Source organism: Diplotaxodon limnothrissa, linkage group LG2 (genome assembly GCF_057381915.1).
Source record: "Diplotaxodon limnothrissa isolate DT_005_m linkage group LG2, D_limnothrissa_male_GT1.1, whole genome shotgun sequence".
In the NCBI taxonomy this organism is placed as follows: Eukaryota; Metazoa; Chordata; class Actinopteri; order Cichliformes; family Cichlidae; genus Diplotaxodon; species Diplotaxodon limnothrissa.
In genome coordinates, this window is record NC_140597.1 from 4,129,857 (window position 1) to 4,152,281 (window position 22,425).

General features: G+C 39.5%; 1 protein-coding gene across 1 annotated transcript in view; it reads right to left on the bottom strand.

Annotated features, from left to right (window-relative positions):
* The window catches only part of slit3 (slit homolog 3 (Drosophila)), a 233,203-nt gene that overhangs the window by 186,941 nt on the left and 23,837 nt on the right, over positions 1 to 22,425 (bottom strand). The window contains exon 4 of the mRNA XM_085365888.1: positions 22,249 to 22,320. Within this exon, the coding sequence (XP_085222014.1) occupies positions 22,249 to 22,320 (72 nt within the window). The remainder of the gene's footprint in view (positions 1 to 22,248; positions 22,321 to 22,425) is intronic.

Below are 22,425 nucleotides of genomic sequence, written 5' to 3' on the forward strand. Positions count from 1 at the left end.
AGGCTGATGGCAAGCAGTATGTGCACGTAATAATACTCAGATCTCAAGTAAAAGCCTCCTTCATGACCCATGATGAATCACCTCCTGCTTTAAGGTAATATATTTCAAACGACATGCTTTTGTGAGTGTGACTGTATTTCCAGCATGATCTATAACTCTGGAAATGTCAGGACAACATAGTTTAGGAGGTGACCAGCGCCTCCACAGGATGTCGGATTTTGACAGCAGATATCTGCGAGGAAAGGAAAGGGAGTAGAAAAAGAAGAGTAGGATGTGATTTATGTTAGTGTTGATTGTCGACTTACTTTCTCTGTCTCTCACACTCATTTCTCTATTCCCTCACCACATTCTGCCATTTATCTTTCGGCCCTCTGTTTTCTCTTGTCTCTCATTTTCTGGTGCTCTCGTTTTGGTTTTCGTCTTCACACGCGCACTCAAACATCCCCCTGTAAATTAAGTTTGTCACACTGCAAATAGGAAAAGGTTACAGGGACATTAAGACGACACTGCAGTAATTAAATCAGCATACTGTTTTCTTTCATATCATACTATTACATTATATACAGAAAACAAATACCATTTTGCAAAATCAGAATAGAAAAGCACCCGTCTCAAACAGGAGACCCAGACTATAATCGTCAAGCTTGATGTTCTTTTATTAACTTAATCTTCTGTCCACCCAGTCCAGCAGACTAAGACAAAAATTTATGTTCGTATCCACACCAATGGCTTATCATCCTAACAAGCATGTCTCTTGACTGTGGGAGGACACTTGAAGCACCTCCTGAGAAAACACATGACCACACTCAGCTTGAACCCAGAAAATCCTGAGTCGTAATCTATAAGCAGATAGCAGATTTTAGCTAAAAAAGCAGAAGACAAATTAGCTTAAGGGAAAGGCAACAACTAAACTAAACTAAAGGGGGTGAAGTAAAACATTGATGATCGTGACTTCTGTGCTAAAGCACACTGTTTGGTTTTCTAAATTGGGTACTTAGACACTGCAGTTGGCTCCAGAAGACGTTATTGGTCGACTACAAGCCTGTAATTAGACACCCTGATAGGTTTTAGATGATGAGAATGGAACACACATATAAAAACCATTGCATACACACACAAGGATACATACAGTACATGTACATCTGCCACTAAAGAACTGGGAACACTTTCAAAGGAAGCGGGCATCGGGACCCCCAAGTGTGCATCTGTGTGTGTGTTCAAAGCCTCATTTCCGTCATTTAAAACATAATCCATATATGAGTGTGGTAGGTCTGCAGTGTTCCAGGAAGAAGTGCGTAACTGTGTGTGCGCACGAGTCTGTGTGTTAACGAGACAGCGCTAATTAAAATCAGAACAGCTTCAGAGCATAGCTATGTTCGCCTTTCATGACATTATTGCATGTCATCAGATTTGCACATAAAACGTTGAACACAAGCAAAGAAAGTGCGCATCCCACAAACGGCACAAAATACGATGCACACAAATATTTACACACAAATCTCTGGCATCTTTGTGGGCTCTCGGAGACGACAATGTTCCCTCCTCTGTGCTTCCCACAATCCTTTGTGTTCGAGAGTCGGTGACGTCAGTGACGCCTCTTGATTTTCTGCCCTTGTCTGGTTATCACTGTTGACTTTATCAAACAACAATGACAATCTGTGCTGCAGTCTGCTGATTTTAGGCATGTGTGATTTGATTGTATGATTGGGTCATGGTAAGGTCAGTGTTGGGGCACACTAAAAGTGATATGAGCACGACAAAAGTGGAAAAGCCACTAACAAAACATTTTCGTCTCAGTTCCCAATCAGTAGCCACTCTACAGCGGCTGAAACTGACAAATGGAGTCTGCGAAGTTTTTATGAAAAGATGCTGAAATTTAAAAAATGGGAGTTAGCCTCTAGCCAGAGCAACGCAGTGGGTGGTGGTTACAAATGTTGCCTCCTAGAAAGAAATTCCTGAGTTTTAAACCTCCATCCGACTGGGACCTGTCTGTGTGGAGTTTGCATGTTCATGGATTCTCTCATGGACACTCTGGCTTCTTTCCACAGACTCATGTGGATTCGATGAATTAGTGATTCTAAATTGGCCATAGGTGTGAATGTTGTCTGTCTCTCTGTTTTGCACTGTGACACACTGGTGCCCTGGGTGTACCATGCTTTTTGCCCTATGACAGCTGGCGTTTGGGTGGATGGGCTTTAGCCATTATAAACAAGACCATTTATAGTTTTCACACTGATGCAACAGTCTGATTCCTCCTTTCATCTATTTTTTTCTCGAATTACTACTTATGAATTAAAGGGAGGAAACATAACCAACAAACTACTAAGATTCGAAAAACTCCCAAAAGAGGAGTTATAGTCATCTTTACAGATTTATGAGATCATCAACAAATATCTAAAGATTTTGCCTTCTAAGTCCATTTTATATTATTCCGTTTTTGTAAGAAAACAGAAAATCAAGTAAAACTAATCAAGCAGAAAGCTTACTGCCTGCACAATTATGTCTTTTCCCTATGTATATATTGCTTGCTCAATGACTAGAACATAACTTAACATAAAACACACACATTGAAGTTCATCCTGACAACAGTGTCTGAAGCCCCTTCATAAAACTATGACGACGTGCACTGCAGACGTCCATATGCTCCCATGTCTGTGTATTTGTGGGCACGTGTCCACGTATGTGCGTCTGGTCATCTTAACAACACTACAAAGACGGTCTAATGAAAGCCACATGTCTGTGTGACTCAGACTTGATTCACTCACAGCAAATATGAAAGAAATGTCAGAGGGCAAAAATAAGAGACAAGAAAGAGAGCGAAACCGACTACCAGTTACAATAATTATATATAAAAACGTAAATGCAGACATTACAGTTTCAGATCTCGAGTGCATAAGTAGCCCAATAAAAGAAAGTTAAGCTCAAGACTGCTGTAAAATTTTACGCATTAAACAATGGCCATTTTTATTAACATGGCTGTTGAGTACGGTTGCCGTCAGTAAACATGATGTAAACTGACTTTGTGGAGTGATTTCAGTGGCTATGAATGCATGCGTAATCTCCCAGACAAACTAACACGTTTCGTTTTCGGATGGCACGAGGCATTGTGGAGCAACACGATCAAACACATGCATGAAAGACAGCAGGATCAGTGAGCACCTTGTCGGTGAGGTGACACGAACGCGTTTGTATGCATGTGTGTATTTATGTGTGTGTTTTTATACAGACATGTTCATGCACTTGTCAGCCAACAGTTCGTCAGCAGCGTCCGACAGCTTGTAAAGAACAGATGCTGTGTCTGCACACAAAGTGTCAGAAGATTTTTGCTTCCCAAACAGTGTCATAAAACTGGCATGTGACTGGATGACCACGACAGTTGTCTGCTTACAAAATTTTTATCATGTAACATGCAACTTGTGCCTCCATTTTCAGCATCTCAATATAGCAGGAATATTAAAGATCCTTTCCAAAATCACAAGATATATATGGAGGAAAATGCCAGTTTTTTACTTTGATGGTCACACGGGTTTATGTTACATACCACTAATTGATGCTAAAGACACATAGCACCTTTGGGTTCTTTTATAAAGCCAGAAGAGTGAAGAGCTGAGCATGTTGCAGCAGGGCAGTGCACAGCCAAGGAGCTGCCGGGTGACATCATCTTTAAGTGACCACATGAAAGTGACCGCCAGGCAGTGGTTAGTGTGGACTTCAGTAGCGCTCGGCACCACTTGATGCTTGTGGCCATTTATTTAGCTCTCTGATAGTAACTGATGCCGTCTCATATTTTCTCTCTTGGGTTCCTCTCGATCTCAGTGTCGTTCCTCACTCTGTCATTTCTTCTATGCCCCACACCAGCATGTCTCTTCTCAGCATGATTATTCCTTTTGGCCATCACATGCTCTTATTCAGTTTTTTTAAGTCACTTGGTTCTTTTTCCTCCTGTTGTGTTTTTGTTGTGTGTGTGTATTTAATTATGAATGCTTTATGTCCTCTGTATTACTTGGCATCATATACAAATTACTTTTGTTCAAAGTCAGATTAAAAGGGGGGCATCACCTGCTATGTGGGGTTTTTTTGTTTTAAATAACCAGCACAGTACATTAACACTATACACAAAGGACAAGGCATGAATTTAAAGTCATGCATAGGTTTCCAAGACTGACTATAAACTTGCAACATGCAACTTTTAAACGTTAAATGAGTTTTGATGTGTTTTATGTGAGTTTAGGATATGTTACACAGCATGGTTTTTGAATGTTTTGAATGTTTTGCTTGTGGGGCTCGCACACAAGAATTTCACTCGCATGTGCTGTGCCAGTGTGCCTGCACATGTGATGTGACAATAAAAGTGATTTGATTTGATTTGATTTGATGTAAATGTCTCCCTTTCTCGCTGCCTGGCTCGAGCCTCTCCCTCTTTCATCTCGCCTCTCCTTTCTTGTCATTTTCTTCTCATCTTTCTCTCCCTCTTTTTTTGCTGCCCTTCTCCCCTCCCTTTCTTTTCCCTCCCTGTCTTTGTTTCTGTTCCGTTAATTTTGTTCCCCCTCTTCCTCCCTCTCTCGGAATGTGTCTCTGTCGCCACAGTTTATTTCTCTTTTGTCAGTATTGGTTACTGCAGACGGCAGTTTATTGATATTCAGCGGCGGAGACAAACTTTTCCATACATCAAACATCCTTCTGTCATCAGTATCATCTCCTGCTGGCATTTGAAATTTATTTTTCTTTCTCTCCTACAGATTCTGTCTCCATTCGTTTTTGATTCAACTGTGTTCCCAACAGACAGAAGGTGTGTGCACATATGGTAATCCACTGCACAACCTGTTTGATTCCTGTTCTTCTTTTCTCCTTTTCTTGTGATGCTAGCAGTCTTGTATACAGCAGTTTTAGACTTTGGTTTGCTTGTTTTGCAAGCTAGATATTTCTTTTCAGTTACTTGCCTTCTGGATCCATGAATTAGACCTCCTCCAATCAGCTCCTCCAACTTTCTCAATTTGAACTCCTTTAGTCTGGGCAGAGAACAGGGGCGATTTTAGCCCATTTTGGGGGTGCTGAAGTACCCCCAAAATGAATCAAAGCACCCCCAAAGATTTCTTACTTTTTTGACAATATTTGCTGTTTGTGTGACACACTACTAAAAATATAAAAAGCATACAGTACTTAATTGAGATGGAAGATTTTAACAACAAAAGTATAGATAACCCAGAAAAAACTGATTTTACTCACACAATCTGGAAGTTGTGTTCTCCCTATATTAAAGTACTTACTTATATTAAGTACCACTATGAAAGCATGAAACTCATAAATCTTACAACACAAAATTAGCATTATTAAATTAGTAAAATTAGTATCTGCAGTAAAGATTTTTTCATGCATGGTATACTGTTAGGGAGTTTTTATTGTTTTATTTGATTATGCTTCAAATGTTATGTTATACATATTTCACCAGACACAGTTTTCTGTAGAAACAGGAAGCTGACCCTGTGACACTGACATTTACCGCAAGAGACCAGTACAGAAATACATATCCGCAGAAGTTGACTTGCATTATATTATTCTTAGAAATTGACTTGCAACACACATACTTTGTGACACACACACACACAGCTTGCACACAGACAGCATCAGGACCTGCGTAACAGGAAATGTGATTATATTTGCATATTGACGATGTAACCTATAAATAAAGAGCTGAGCCTCGCACTGGGTGTGATTGCTCTCTGAGTAGTTCACCCGTGCAGCACGTTAATTATCTCAAGTGTCTCAGTGTTGATTATTCACCTGACCGTTTGTTAACTGTAAATCTCTGACATATACATTGTACCACAGGCAAAGTTGCCGCCATTTTTATATATTTTTTAAAAATATTTTGTAATAATTTATTCTGTTTTGAGAGTGTGGTTTTTTTGTGCATCTGTATTAAATTATACATACACATTAAAAGTGAATCTCTGTCCAAAAAATGCACTCAGTTTACTTTTTACTCACTATGAGCATCATTCATTATTAATAAACCAGTAATTAAGGTTAGGATATGTATTTTTTTTTATTCCAATCCATTCGTCTTTTGCAGCATTTAAATAACCTTTATCAGATTTGATGGTTTTGTTACAGACCTTTCAAAAAAGTGTTTTGCTTTTCTTTCACAAATGTGGGATTAAATTGTGTTAAAATATACAAAGTGATGTCATGTTTAGTGACGAGGACCCAGGCACAGAGAGACTTGATGAATTTAAGAATCTTATGATTTAATAAAGAAATTAGCAGACTTGCACAGAGAGGGTAAAATTATGATGACTGATAACGGAGACGAAGACAACAGACGACGAGGACAGGGAGGATGCAGGGACTGACAGAGACAGGGAAGAAGTCTCATTGCGACAAGTAAAGTGTATGTTGGCTGGCTGGGCAGCTCTCTGGGTGCTCAGCACCCCCAAAGCTCTGATCCTAGAATCGCCCCTGGCAGAGAACAAGCTTTACCTCTGCATGGATAGGCTGGCTACTGGCTAAGCTGCTCTTTGGTCATCAACAACTGCTCAGTGGCTGGAGTATATCTTACAGCCAAATGCTGACAGCTGTGTCTTATTCTGTGGCACTTGTTTGATGTAGGCTGTGTTAGCTTAGTTGTCATCGCTCGAGGTTTTGATCTTAAACAGAGTCAATTCATTTCAGCAGAGGTTAAGCCTCTTGTTATACATTTTGATGAAAAGAGATAGCATCTTCTCAAGCTGTAACACTTTGCCTCAACACTGTTTTAAGTATTAGTTTGGTGTGGGGAAGTACAGCTTTCTTTGATTTGCTTCCACATCCTAATGGTACAAACTTTGCTAACATTGTGTTTTTTGTTTTGTTTTTTAATGTAACCCTGGATTGCCAGCTGTGGAGCATTTGATGATTATGATGATTAATTGTGTGTTCCAGTAAACTTCACCACTCTAGGTTAACAGCTCATCAGAAATGAATGCACAGGAATCCTGCAATTGCCATTTGTTGCCACAGAAGTCAGTGTTTACCCTGATCATCAATTTCTACACATTTTATTAACAGGGAACTACACTTGTGCTTGATTCAAGCTTGGGTAATGCCTGTACAAGGTTTTTATTTAATCCAAAATATAACGAACAGTCTGGTCTGTGCTTGGGGTGAGCAGAATGATTGACTGAGTTAAACAAACAAAGAAAGAACCCATCTGTGGCACCAAAACCCTCTGTCACACATTATTTGATTATATAAAATGTATTCATTGTTTTATGTATCCACCTCTTAAACATGTGCTTTTACCTAATCAGCAACTCAACTTTTGCAAAACTTGGTATATGATGTATCTCAGTACCATGGTGTAGCATGTCCAGAGTGTACAATTTACCCTAAGTGTGATGCTATAATTATAGCTAACAGCATGCTGATATTTGCTTAGAGTTTTAGTCTAACTTTGTGTAAATGCATGCAAGATTATACAATTTACCCTGAGCGTGATGCTATAATTACAGCTAACGGCATGCTGATATTTGAGTTTTAGCCTAACTTTGTGTAAATGCATGCGACATCTCTGAATCTAAACTTGAGAAATGTTGCCCTTTTCTCTTTGTATTCCCTGAAGGATTTCAAAAGCTTATATGGAGCTGGAGCAGCTTTGCAAAAGTAGTATAAAAGCAGTGTAATCAACAGCTAATCTATGCTGGATGTGAAGCAGGTCTATTGTTTCATACTGGAGGGGATGTGGTGGCTCGGTGGCCTTATAAAGCGAAGCTACAAATTTGCGGGCAAGCCACTGGAGCCTATTGTCTTTGATTGAAACAGAAACGTATCACAGGCATTCTGAAACACACACAAGGCCATGGGGCTACACCACGAGCGTGACGCTGTGCTTGTAAAAGTGACCAAAATTCAGGATGATAATTTTACAGAGAACGATGTGTGCGGCAGAGCATACATTCTCTTTCTTTGCCTCTAAAAAAGTGCTTGTTTTTACTTTCATTTCTAAGGATTTATTTTATTTCTATTAACTTTCCCATCTCTCAGATACCCACTTTTCATTTGTCAGCTGACTATGTTTAACATTTCTGTTCATATTGAGCTTCCTTGAAGAAGCTTGAAAAGATATTTAAAAGTAACAAGAAAACTTCTGATACCTGAGGAAGACACGTTCCTGTTTGGATCCTGGTGATAGTTAAAAAATGCTCTGACAAATGCCCCTCAGACGAGCAAACACCTGACAGGTTATCCAAAGTCTGCAAAGTATTAGCCTCTCTCTGATGTCAGATGTTAAATCCAAGGGTGAATGTGAAAGCGTAAAAAGGCAAAACAAAGCAAAGAAGAAAAAGGGAGGAAAAGACATGAAAAGAAGAAGACTGCTTGGACTTTTTTCATGGTTTCATATTTCTATGTTTAAACACAAAAATGCACATTCCTGTTCCCTTTGTTTAGCTGATACAGGCATAAACAAACACATAATATCTTTCTTTCAAAGAAAGATGTGCACCTCCTTCCTTTCCTAATCTTTTTCTGTCTTACACATGCACACACTGACAACACACGATGACGTCTGTAAGCGTTTTAAGCCGTGAGAAGAATGTTCAACGCAAACAAGATAAGCCTGCTGTTTGTAACATGATTTGAGCAACATACACAAACTGTCATGGCCTTTTTAGGATCTTTAATTATCTTTCCAAACCTAAAAATAAGCACTTCTTACATGCTCCCACTGAACCGGCTTTTCATTCATTGTCCTGTCGAAGTATGCCTTTGTTTAGGCGTAACTGTAGATTTGGATACAGATTTAGCTATAAACATGGCTTCAAATGCATCACTGCTAACATGAGTGGAGGCGCAATTATAATATTTGTTAACAATGTAAATGCAGGAGTAAATGTTTAAGGTAAAAGTAAATCGAACAAATCAAGGTCCATTTTAAAGTTCCATATTGACACCTGAAAAGTCATGTTTGAACCCGACTAACGGGGCTGTCTGTCCCGTGTGCTATCTGCTCATAATGTCAGTGTGTTTTCAAGTCCACAGTGTTTGCTGTGAGCGTTTGTATGTGATGTATAAATATATCTGTACAGGTTTTAAAGTGGCTTTGCGGTGTTCTGCATTTAGACGAGGTCTGGTTAAATCTCCACTTACCCCATTCATGTGGTTGTCTCTCTCTCTCTCTCTCTCTCACTCTCTCGCTCGCTTTCTATCTCTGTTTCTGCTGAGTCGTTCATTTCCTATATCTTCATTTCCCTCTCCTCTGTCTCACAGTCAGACTGTTTGTAGCTCTGGTGCTCTTCCGTGTGATCTAAATCTCAAATGTTGTGTCATTCATTATCTAAGCTTTCTCTCTCATCCCTCTTTTTTTCAAAAATCTGCACAAAAACTGTGCAAAACAGCTTTCAAAAGCATCTTATTTTTCCTTATTGTAATTACTATGAATGATATAAAACATAGAGATGACCCCTTGGAGTACAACAGTAAAACTGTACATTACGTAATCCGCAGTGTCACAGGTCACAGAGGTCTAAAGAACTGTTACCAGGGAAAAATGCTTATGAACCACTTGGCTTGTGGTTGCTGGGGGCTGCTGTGGCCAGTGACCATTCACCTTCAAAGTAAAAGTTGTCCCTTACCAGAGATGGGGCAGCAACGCATTACTATTTTCAAGTAATGAGTAAAGTAAGGGATTACTATTGAAAGAAAGTACTTAGATTACTGTTGCTTTCCCGTAAGCATGCTGCGTTACTGCGTTACTAAACCATGATATTGTTTGTGGGAGTGTCTCATGACAATGACGTATGAGCGTGCAACAACAGACGTGTGTAGATCAACAATGGATAATGAGTGCAGGAGAGAGTACGACCATGTAGCGTTCAAAGCGTGGAAGCACTGACATTATTTTGAGATTAATTCCTTAAAAAGTGACAAAAACATTAGTGTCCGCTGTTCACTCTACATGAGAAGAAAACTCCTTTCTACAACTTCAAATCTCAGCAAGCACCTAGCATGCTGCCACAGGAATATGAAATTCACAGACACCTCCCTGCTAAAAAGGCGAAAATAGACTTAAGAGCGACGGGACTTAGTGCTGCTGAATCTTGGATCTTAATTATTTTTTGCTGTGTTGCATCTATTTTTAAGAGTGAGCGTAAACACAAAAATATTTTATTTCATATGCTGCAATATGCTGAAAATAGGTTTAAATGTTAAACAAATTTCAAGTCAAAGACTGTAATTTCATTTTTGCTTGATGCAACGTGCACAAAGTTAAAAGATTAAAACAGACTTTTCATTTGATTCAACTTTATATGATGGATTACGCAGAAAAACAGAATTGGGCTGAAAGGTCTATTGCTTTATTATGTATTCAGGCTGTGTATCATGTTTTTAAAAAGTAACAAATTAACTAATTACTTTTGAAAATAAGTAATCAGTAAAGTAACGGGATTAATTTCTTGGAGAAATAATCAGTAATTAGTAACTAATTACTTTTTTCAAATAACTTGACCAACACTGTGCCTTACACATTACAAAAGTTCCAACTTTTACTCTGAAGGCAGTTCCCTTTTCCAGTTGCAATTCCAAGCAAACTTTTCAGAGTTTCAATCCTGCTCAGCCAGTAGTTGGAGACTGTTTGCAGACAAGTTGTGTCTTTCATGCAAACTAGCTAGTTGCAAACAACCAAATCAATCACAAGGAGGTTTTTAGTACAACACCCTCTTTGCAAGAGGCTGCCAGCTACAAACAGCATGCACTCATCAACCTGTTGGGGAATACACATCTGTAAAAGAATATGCTTCACTATTGCTGTGTAGAAATATCAGCAAAATCAAGGCAACAGGTAACCCAAACTGTTAAAGGCTGTACCATAGTTTTTATGTAACTGCAGTACAAGGTTAAAATTGAGATGTGCACATAAAACATTTTCTATAATGCCATATGTTGAAATGGCTTTTTATAGCCACCATGGAAATGTAAACAAATGGTAATATTTAAAGGGGTGAAAACTTTAATCTGCAGTGAAGGGCAGCAGCACCATGTTCTAGTTCTGTTTAATAAAGCAACTTAACACATCTCTAACAAAATCAAAAAGGTGGCAAACAATTCAGTTCTGAGGATGGGTTGTGCCTGCCAATCGTCTTGGCAGGATTCTTGTTTGCTGTGTTTATTCAAATGTTTCAGCCTCAGTATGGTTAAGATTTACTGATGACAAAATGTTGCATGTAGCAGCTTATGTTTGTTATTTTTGCTATTGAATCGTCTGCAGTCATACATGGATGATGTTAAACCTTCCAGAGTTATTTAGCTCACTATAGCCAACATGTTACGACACAATAACATAATGACAACCAGACAAACCTTGATCACACAACACAGGTCACTGTATGACACTGTAGTTAAGTAATTACTTCCAAAATGTTTCTCTGGCTTTAGTTACTGCGTGTATGGTTTTCTTGTAGATAAAAACTGCAGCAGAAGGACTTCACATGAATGTATACCAATACAAACATTATAAATGCTGATCTTTATTAATTTTTTATTTTGCTGAGCAAATTTGCTTAATTTGGTGATTTTTTTCATACTCTAAATACTGTTTTGGGAAAAGATTTTCCTCTTTTGGCATTCAGTTGTGAAACACCACCTTACAAAGCTCTTAGTCACTGAATGACCATGTTTGTGTGACAGCAAGACAGATGAAGAGATGTGTGTTTACTCGCGTCTCCAAAGTGTGTGGGTCAATGTGTATATCTCCAGTGTTTCTGGGCCATTCTGTGCATATGTGTGCGTGTGTATAACTCTGATTATACCAGAGCAATACTAACAGTTTTGGCTCATTTGTAACAATCAGACCTCACTTAAACAGAATAAATCACAAGTGTAACTAAAAGACACATGTGTTCAAACATTCATTTGTGAGCCCATATACAGAAAGCATAACTCTCGAGATACATCCATGTGTCTGCAGGTGTGTGTGTGTGTGAGAGAGACATTAGCCAGTTCCACATATAGTTCTACATATGTAGCCATAAAAATGATCAACAAAGAAAGCAAGAGCTATGCAGACCTCCCACAAAGTGAAATGTTACACACACACGCACAAGCTGAGACGTTCTCACCGACTCCGATTCACAAAATCCTGACGTTAATCACTTTGCACATTGTGTTTGCAGTATCTCAAGGTGTCTGAAGAGGTTTAATAGCGCAAAGTATCAATTTTTAACTCACGTGGGATTAACATTCAAGAAAACTGAGCAGGCTGAATTTCCATATATGGAATTTTCATTTTGCTGCTATTAGTTAGACCGGCAAACAGTGACATGAGGGAACTTCCAGAAATCTGATCAAAAATAATGACGTCAATATTTATTCATTTCTTATAATGAAACACTCTTAGGTTCTATAATATGAACTAAAATGTAAAGCCTTATGACCACAGTGATTTAATAATTTGGTTGTTTTGTTGACAGCTGCATGTTTTCAGACAGCACATCTGCGAGCCAGGAGACAGTAGATTATACTATTTTCTTATTTTTATTTAACGTTCGCAACAAAGATTTTGTGTTCTGCAGCATTTGTGCATGGCAAATATAGTACATTTATTATTAGGTAAAGCTCGTGGTTGAGGAAACCATTATTCCCAGATCTGTGACAGGCCATAAACTCAAGTGACCTGCTTTAAAGTCAAGCAGGCCCACACAGCCATCCATCAGATGATTGCTTTCTACCTCACTTCATAAAAGTCACATCACGTTCTATATTATTATTGATTACTGGAAGTGGGCATAAATTAAAAGTCTTATTTGCATCTTGTTGCTTATCAACTTTAAACCTGTTGCACAGAATTCAGCCCACAAAGCAGTGGTGAATCTGAAGTTGCTTACTATCTTTTTGCAGGCACGTGTAATCACACGCTGAGATATTTCATCTCTTTTTTGGGCCCCACACTAAGGCTGGAGCTTCAATTTACACCGACCAACTCCCCCCACCTGTCAGATTACAGTAAATAACCTGGAAACAGTTTTCCCCAGAATTTAGGAGAAGATTAAAGACAGACACCCTCAGATGACATCACCATAACTCTACAACAACAGTTAGTCTGCAGGTCAGGTTTCAGCTGCTATAACACTTTGCGAGATTTATTTTGAAATCAGATAGTTACAATGAGATGTTCGGATGACATGATTAATAGCGTAACATTAACTCAAACCACGACATCTCTACAACACAGGCTAACACCAAGAAACCTGTTCAAAAATGTGAAAAAAATCTTTCATGGGATAATCGTACTTATTATTTATTACTCCTGCACTTTTTATTTCCTCTGTAGTAATCATCACAGAATTTCAGTTTGACCTTTACAGCATGAGCCTCTCTTTTTACCCGTTTATAGTACTGTGTTGCCCTGGAAGCCATGTAAAAAAAAAAAGAAGTCTTGAGTTTCACTAAGAAAAAAACATGCAGCAGTGAACAGTGCTGAGGAAAGAATCTGTCCTTTTTATCAGCTTATACACATGAATGTAATTATGGGAGGGAATTATATTTGTTTAGTGGTTTGTCTTTTGTCAGTAATGAAGTGCCGGGTGTATACAACTCCATTGTGCTTTTACTACAAAAACCCACCCTATGACACACAAACACACACACACAATCATACACAGAGAGAGAGAGAGAGAAAAGAGAGAAAAGAAGTTAGTTGCCAGGTTTTTAAAATATCCTTTAGGAAAAATAAAGCATCTCAAATCAGAGCCAGATCATTACTCCTTGCTGTAAGAAGGGGGGAAAAAGCAGGTCAACAATCAACAAAAGCTTCTATTTTCTTAAAGCTCCTATTCAGAGAGAGTATCTACAGCCCTATTTTCTCCTCCAGCTACCCTAATCTCCGTCTCATTCCATTTTTACTTTCCTTGCTATGTCTCACTCGACCATCTTCACCTGTTACCCAGTCCTGTGTTTTTCCCCTAAACATATAATTCCTGTTCTCTATCATGTGCCCCTGCTGCTCTTCCTATCTTCTCCCCTTCTTCCTTCATCTCCTTGTCATCCTCCTCCATCGTTCCAGTGAGCCAAGTCTGTTTTTAGATTAGTGGTCTCATGTAAACCTAAATTAGGATAAAACAAACACTGTGTGAGTGTATTTGGGCCTATATCAAGTTTGTCTCTTCTTAAATGCAAGTACAGATTGACAGACCAACGCACACACACACACACACACACACACGGGAAAATAGGACTTATACGAACATATAAGCAAATATGCAGTCACACAAATTACTATCCTGTGTTGCCATGTTTAGCTCATTTTGACATCACTCATTGATTCGATTACTTATGGACTGTCACTGGATTCTCATTGGCTCTGTCTTGAGAGTCACCACCGTTGCTAAGCAGCAATAAAGAAATTACATTAATGCAAATTAATTCCATGCTGTGCGTCACATGTTTGTGCATGTTTGCTGAGGTATTTGCCCTCTTTGTTGTGGTCAGTGTTGGAGTCATTAAACAAAAAAGTCATCATTATACAGAACACTTTTCTTAAAAGTAATGCAGTATGCTACTTAATTACTCACAGGAAAAAGTAATTTGTTATACTACTCTTTACATTACTTTCATGTTACTCTGTAAAATAGCTAAAAGACACTTCTCATAGTCACCATTCAACAATATAAACCTGGGGCCACAACCCCACACACCAACTCAAATCTCCAATGAAGGCGCACGTCTCTAAGATCCTTCCATTAGCAGAAAACAAAGCTGATCACACAAAGCAAAGATGAAAACCCCACAGTGATTCTGCTTTAGAAACATGAACAGGTGGAAAAGGAGGCAGCCTGACTGCATCTGCTTGGTACCTGTTCAAGTTCAGGGTCTGGCTGCTGGGGTCGGCAGCTGTCACTCTGGGTTCTTGGCTAGCTTAGCGTTAGCACGCTGTCTTAGCGGATGCTGGCAAAGAACCAAAGTTGTGTTGGTGGCATATTGTGGTTGTTTCTTTCTTGGATGCAGTTTTCCACTTTGCCATTTATCTCTCCTTTTGTGCAATAAAAATAAATGTCCATATTTATCCTTTAGTACCCGTCGCTATTTTCCTCCTCTGACACGGGAACTGGAATCAGCTGATTGTAGTGCGAGTGCATGAAGCGGGATCGAGACTAACAAATCCAAGGAACTGGACTACTGGGACCCAGTTTCTACAAGAACCGGTTCTCCATTCCCATCCCTACATGCATATGAATTAACACCTAGACTGTAAACACGAGCTTTACCCTACACGCTGACATATAAGACAAATGAGCTCAACTGAAAATGTAGTATGTGTCTGCATACCATTCCTCTGTAAGAGTAAGGAGGTCAAAGGGAAAACCAGATATCTTTATCTAAGTTTACTAGCTGCTCCACTGTTACATCCCCCATCAAATCATCTTCATTTGCGTAGTGAAATTACTACCACATGCAGTCCCTGTGCTATTTTAGTACAAACATATAAAATCTGTTGCTATGTAAAAACTTAAAGAAAGAAAAAAGTCAACAACCACACAACCTCCCACAAACTTCTCATAGTTTCTGGCCCTGCAGCATGTTAGCTAACTGGCAAGCTGCTGAAGTAGGCAGCTTCAAGGGAAAGGTGTTGCTGCTGTGAACTTTAAGACTGCCTGGATGGTGCATTCTGCCCCACTAAGACACACTCTGGCTTATTTTATTCACACGTCTGCAAAGGAAAATACACATAGGCTTAGACACACACACACTTTATGACTTGGCTTTTCCAGCGCTTTCACAGCAAGAGAAGCAAACTTAAACACTTTATGCATTTGAACTGCATGTTTAAGAATTGGTGTCAGAGACTTTATATGAATATAAACACTTGTACAATGGAGTGAAATATTATGAACAAAAAAATGAATTTGGAGATCAAAATCATTCTTCTGTTTTTATTTTTTTAAGTAGTTTTTGTTCAATTTAGGAAAAGTTTAGAAATACAAACAATATAAAGTTGTTCATATGTTCATTCTCTATGTAGGAAATCCTGAAGACTGACGGTTCTCAACATAAGGTAGCAGGAGCACGAAGATGAAACAAAGATTAAACACATACAAGAAATGACAGACCCAGCCATGTGTATGAGTACGTGCACCAGAAATGGTGAACCAAAAACTAAAATATAATTTCCTGCTGAGATTTTATTTAAAGCAGTTTGCTACAATAAGCCAACAGTAACACAACCACTTACTTAGCTACATGCAAACACGCTCAGTGCAACAAATTAGAAAGTATTGTTAACAGAGAAAGGATGAAAGAATTATCAGAAATTCTCCTCATGTAACCAAATCTCCCAAATTATCGCACTATCATCCCCCCTCTCTCCCTCACTCTCTCATGCTTTCCCTATCTCTCTCTCTCTCTCTCTTTCGGTTTTCAATATCACAGCAGTGTGTATTTATCTAAATATGTCTTGGGACAAAATCGCACTGCCGTCTGGGCTGCGGGAAACACACACACACACAAGCCACTAAAAGCAGACCTATTTTAGAAGAGCTCTGGTCAGGTTCCCTCAGTAAAAGCCTTTCCTTCCCTGAATACCAGTGAATACCAGCATGAGCCCAGTGGTGCAGCTCTTTCTTGGGGCCTATGAGCCTCCAGGTGCTGCTTTATCCAAGAACATCCTTTGCTTTTTTGCTTTTGTGCCAATTGCTTCAAAAGGATTTCATCAAAATATAAAGGTAGACTGATATACATGTTAGAAATGCACATGCATTTTACTGGTGAATAGTGCCCTTGGTGCTGTGTACAAGGTCCTACAAGCTTTGTGGTCCAGCTACACACCGCAGTTTGTACATCTGGGTCATGTTTAATTATTAGGAAGTTCTGTCATGGGTCTGTGGTTCAGTATAAAGTCTGACACACACAGAATGACCAGAGTGCATACTTCTACGTCCAGCGCTTGTACTTCTAAATCAGCAGGAGAGGTGGCGTGAGAGAGATGTATTTATGTGTGCGTCTATGTGTTTATATATCTGAGACTTATTTGTTTCTCACCAGCACACAGTGGCGTGAAAACCAAACAAAAGGCCTGGAGCCTAGTGACACCAAAACAATCTTATACTCCCAGAGAGCAAAAGAAACATCAAAGCTGTTTGTTCAGTTTGTGCAGGGCAGTATTTCTAACCCTAACCCTAACAGCAACAGAGCACACAAAAAAAGAAAGAGGAATAAAGTCAATAAGTGAACGAGATAATAACCAAAAAGAGGAGACACATGTAAGTACAGACTGTTTATATTCACCTCTCACCCTTCCAAATCGTTCCAACCAATCACCAGTGAGGCCCAGTCTGTCGTAACCAATCACTGGACACACAAAGTTCATCCACTTCCTGTAACACTAACCTAACATTCCAGCAGGTAAACTATGGCAGTCGCCTCTAAATGGACAATTAGCCAAGATTAAAGGCAGGCTCCTCGTCTTTCTCCATTAACTTAATTAGGAGGAAAAGACATCTCGAATGACCCCCTGATCTTTCCAGCCTTCCCTCCCATTCTCATTCTTCTCTCTCTGCAGCGTCTTTTCCCCTGGCTTAACTCGTATATTGTATTTACAGTAACTGTGGAGAGTTAAGACCACACTTTCACATCTGGGAGAATCACTGAAGCATTTGGAGATAAACTGCTTCACACAAGAGTAACCTAATGGTGCTGAAGAAAATATCTCATTACCATCCAGTCATCAGTGCAGGGATTTAAAGTGGGAACCTTCCATGCCATGATTTGTTGATCATTAGAGTCATCCGGGCGATTTTTCTCTCTTTTAACCTTGCTTCATTGAATTTTACTCTTCCACAGCTCTGGTTTCCCCCCTCTTGTTTAGCTAAACCTTTATAGGTATTTTTGTAATGCAAATTGGTAAACACCCAGTGAACATGTAGGGATGAAGCATTCTGAAGGACAAGTGGATTGGATAAAATTCCTTACCGGCCTCCCTCTGGACATAAACTAAATTTCCTTCTTTCTATTAAGCCTCCAAAAGATCCTTTTAGTCTGAATGTTTGGCTGCTGATATCCTGCTGTAATGCAGTTTATGGGGTGCAGTAAGGAGAATGACGGAGCCCAGCAGCAGTGCTCCGTCAGCAGAGAGCAGAATGAAGCTGCTTAACACTGCAGCTGGGATTTTACTTGGATGTGTAGTGTGTTACTATATTTATCTGTTTTTGTTTAGGTGTATCGTAAACAAATGCAAACAATCTATAACACTGGAATGAAAGATAATCATTACAAGCTTCATGTTGACGCATGCTAACCAACTATAATCTGACAGCTAGATTCTATCCCCAGCTAAACCTTTAGTTTATTTCTTGCTTGATTCATTTTTGTTTTATTGCAGACACAAATTTAATACAATCTTGTCTTTGTAAATTTGCAGTGAACATTCATTTTAAAGCACATCTTTTCTGGTTGCTTATGTGATAAAGTGATGTAATTTATGTACTTTAGCTTTGCCACACTGTGTCCAAAAATACTGTTTAGAAATAGCACAAGCAGAAGAGATTTATAGTCTGCTGACTAACTCTGTAATATCCATTATATGGCAGGAGCTACATTAAAATTTGCAAAGCTTCTACAGTATTTCACAGTCCATAAGTGTTGAAACATGGTCAAAGATCACCTTCAACACTGTGAAATACTCAGCATCTGAAGCTCTAGGGATTTATTCATGAAGAAAACGGGAAATATCTCTTTAGTATAACATTACTCTCATTTTTCATCTTCTGCCTTATGCAAACCAATCAAGCGTAACCTGAGCTGCTTAAATGGCGGGGGGGGGGGTGGGATCCTGTTGCTTCATGAGTAACATGGGCTGTGAGCCAGAGCTAATTCAAGTCCTTTTTATGCGCTAAACAAGCATGCAGCCACACACACAAACTCCCAGAGGAGAAAGCGAAGATAACAGGATGAGGCTCAGTCTGGGTCAGCATTATTAGACAGGAGACCAACAGCCATCAAGTCACTTAACAAAGCAAACCTCCCTGACTCAGTGCAATGTGCATGAGGCACAAAAGCCCTGTAACCAGTAGCTTTCATTTTTCCATTTGAGATATCGTCAATACGTTATATTTCAAACCAAAAATTCATTACACTCTTCGCAAATGTATTTTACTCAGAGCTCGAGCTTACTATGTGCAACCGTGTGTGTCTGTGTGCATGTGCTGTGAGACCGCAGTCTCTGCAAACTGTGGGGGGAAACGACCACAGACTGCACACACTGAAACCCACAGACTCCAGTCCACGATCCATCTCAACCTTCCCATTTATGTTTTCTCTCCCCCCTACCAAGCACCTAGAGGGACCACAGACTCCGCTTCCACCAGCATCCCTTCATCCATCCATCTCCCTCCTTTCTCATGACCTCCGTTATATGTGTTGTCCATTAGTCTTTGTCAGGCACTCAGCAACAGCACTTAAGGCTAAATTAGAAAAGTTTCCATTAAGAGACAACCTCTTTGATTGATTCATAGTCCTGCAGGATTAAAGACTAGACTAAAAACTATTATCCAGTCTGATACCTCTTATCCGAACCCCTGCACCCTCCTCAAGAGTGAAACGTCTAACCCATGGCTATTTTCACTTAATGCTAGTCCAGCTCCTTCCAACTCCTCCCTTTTCCAAACCTCAGACCACAGAGCTTTAATAGGAGGGTTAAGAGGTAATTCCTATCACACTGCCATCATTTAATATCTAACCAAGGCTGACAGAGAGGAAGGTTACGAACCCAAACCAGAAAGCCACCAGCAAACCTCCTTGTCTCCTCCTCCTTACTCTCCTGCTGTTACTCTCTCTGCAAGTCTCCCACCATCTGACTTTCTCTCTATCCCATAATTCTACCTACATTTCTTCCTCTTTTTGCCCTTCCCTCTTATACACACGCTCTCTTCTACATACCTTGGTGCTTACATTACCACCACTTCCTTAGAAAACACAGCGAGGATGGGAGAAAAAGCACTAAAAAAAGAGGAAAAGTGGAAAGAAAAAAGTGCCGGAGGAAACTCCAGACACTGTAATTTAGATTGCGCTGATGGCAAAGTAGGGACATAAAGAACATGAGATTTATAATGTTAAGTTTGGAACACGTTCACCCTTTCCACTCTCCTGAGTTGTCTGAGAGCTCTATAGGGATCCATATTCGACCGGTGATAAATAATAGCTTTCGAGAGCAATTAGGGGTTTTATACAGTTGTAAGCCAGGAGGTGGAGGAAATAAGGCTGTCATTCACAAAGAAGAAGGGAAAAGGTTTGAAAAAAATGCCATGTGAAAATGTGCGTGTGATGGAATATTTGTATTCGTCTCCATTTGCATCTGTCACTGTGTGTGTCCCTGGCGTTTATGAGGACTTTTAACTGTGTGTGATCCTGGAAGCCACAGCTGACGTAGATGACAATTTAGCAGTCTACTCTGCCTCAGCAATATATCACACATCACCACAAAAATATGAAACACAAAATATGTCCGTCCAACAAAATATATCACGGTGAGAAACTAAGGAGGAAAACTGAAACTGACAACATTATAAATCACTTTTATTCTGAAAAAGGTAGTACAGAACAAACGTTCTACTGATAAATAAGCATTGATTTAAGCTGATAGCAGTATATTAATTAATACCTGTGTTAACAGTGGCAGAAGCCTGCAGTGGACAAAAGGCATGATGTACTGTGCACGTAATGTTTATTCCAGTCTTTCAGATTGTAAACAGCAAGTCAATCTCCTTATAAAGCTCAACTTTCAGGAATCCATTTTTGAGTATTAAATAGTTGCTGCCTGTAGGTTGATAGGTTGCTGCAAAAGCTTGTAACATTTCTTTGAGTCACAGCGGTTATGGAAGAAAGGGTTTGAACAGTGGACCAACAAATCAAAATGTCATAAAATGTCCACAGAAACTTTCCTGCAACACAATCCACTTCTCCAGTGCCAGCCCAAAATACTTTCAGCAAAGCTTTGGAAGTATGAGGATGTGAATATATGCACTGGAAAAGTACATTTAATTTATTTTGTGGAAAAAAAAAATCAAATTTTTGACATTTCTTTGGACATGTTGATGTTGTGACACTGGAATGGCTCTGGCTCGCTGCTCAAATCCGCTTTAAGTGTTGCAAACCTAAGCTGACTATAGCTGTCATTCTCCGTGAAGGAGGGAGCTCAAAACCTTTCAATCAACATGTTAGTTCTCGCCAGCGAATTTGTAATTGTGGAGTAACCGGAGTATTCCTTTAATTTCTGCTTTTTGGTCAACCTACACTTCAAAAAGGTGAAAAAACATGGAACAAAAATCTTTTGAACAAGGAACTGTTACAGTAGCTTCCAATGGGTTCTGCCTCATGGAAACATTATAAAAGAGAATGAGAGAAGTGAGAAGATTAATGTCCTAGCGCTGGTATTTGTTATCCTAACACCTCTCACCATAGGCATGCACACACATGCTGAACACACATAAACTTGATATGTTGAAACGCAGCATCGATATGACACATGTAACACAAATAAATATCCAGTAGGGTGTACAAACTTATAGACGCACCCAATAATACTTATACACACAATTAAATTCAGGCATGCACCCACACACACACACACACACACACACACTCTAACTCCAAGTTCTCTTGAAAGAAGCCCAATGTAAACAGCTATAAAGTTTAGAAGGTGTTTCAACCTTCAACCTAAGCTGACTATCCTCTCTGAGGATAAAACAAATAGAGAACCTGACAACCTGAGTGGAAAGAAAGAGCACAGATGGGGAGGCAGCATGGATGCACCAATGGGACTAAAACAAAGAGAGAGAGTATGTCTGGGAATGTGAGATGAAAACGAGAGAGGAGGAGGACAAGTGGGAGGCTTTGCTGCATCAGTATGACCTGCTCTTACACTCTTACACTCTGGGAAAACTCAATATTCCTGAATAAAAATTCCACACGAGTCCAAGCAAAACATTCACTGCAGGCACACTTTCACCTCTTAAAATCAAGCATACTCACACAAACGCACACATCTGACACTCACTGCCTTTTTCAACTCTCGACAGGAGCACAGAGCGGCACTGTGTCACCTGGCGCGAGACCTGAACCCTCAACCAGGATAAAACCTCTGACACCATGGTCGTGTTTTCAAACGGATCACGTAACACATCAAAAGCGGCACAAAAGGGGAAACGGAATGACGGAGGAGAGTCAGAGAGAGATCATGAATGGAGAGAAGATGAAAAAAAAAGAAAATCAAAGTGTACTCACAGTCGTCCTAGTTTGGGATTGGACTGGAAGAGAAGCTCTGGAAGAAACTGGAGCTTGTTTCTGTTCAGACGACTGCAGGGAGAAATAGAAGAAGGAAAATGAAGGAAAACATGTCGTTGGGAAGAGAAAAAGGGCAAAAACATCTTCTAATAAATCAGTCGCATCCGCGCTTTTTGT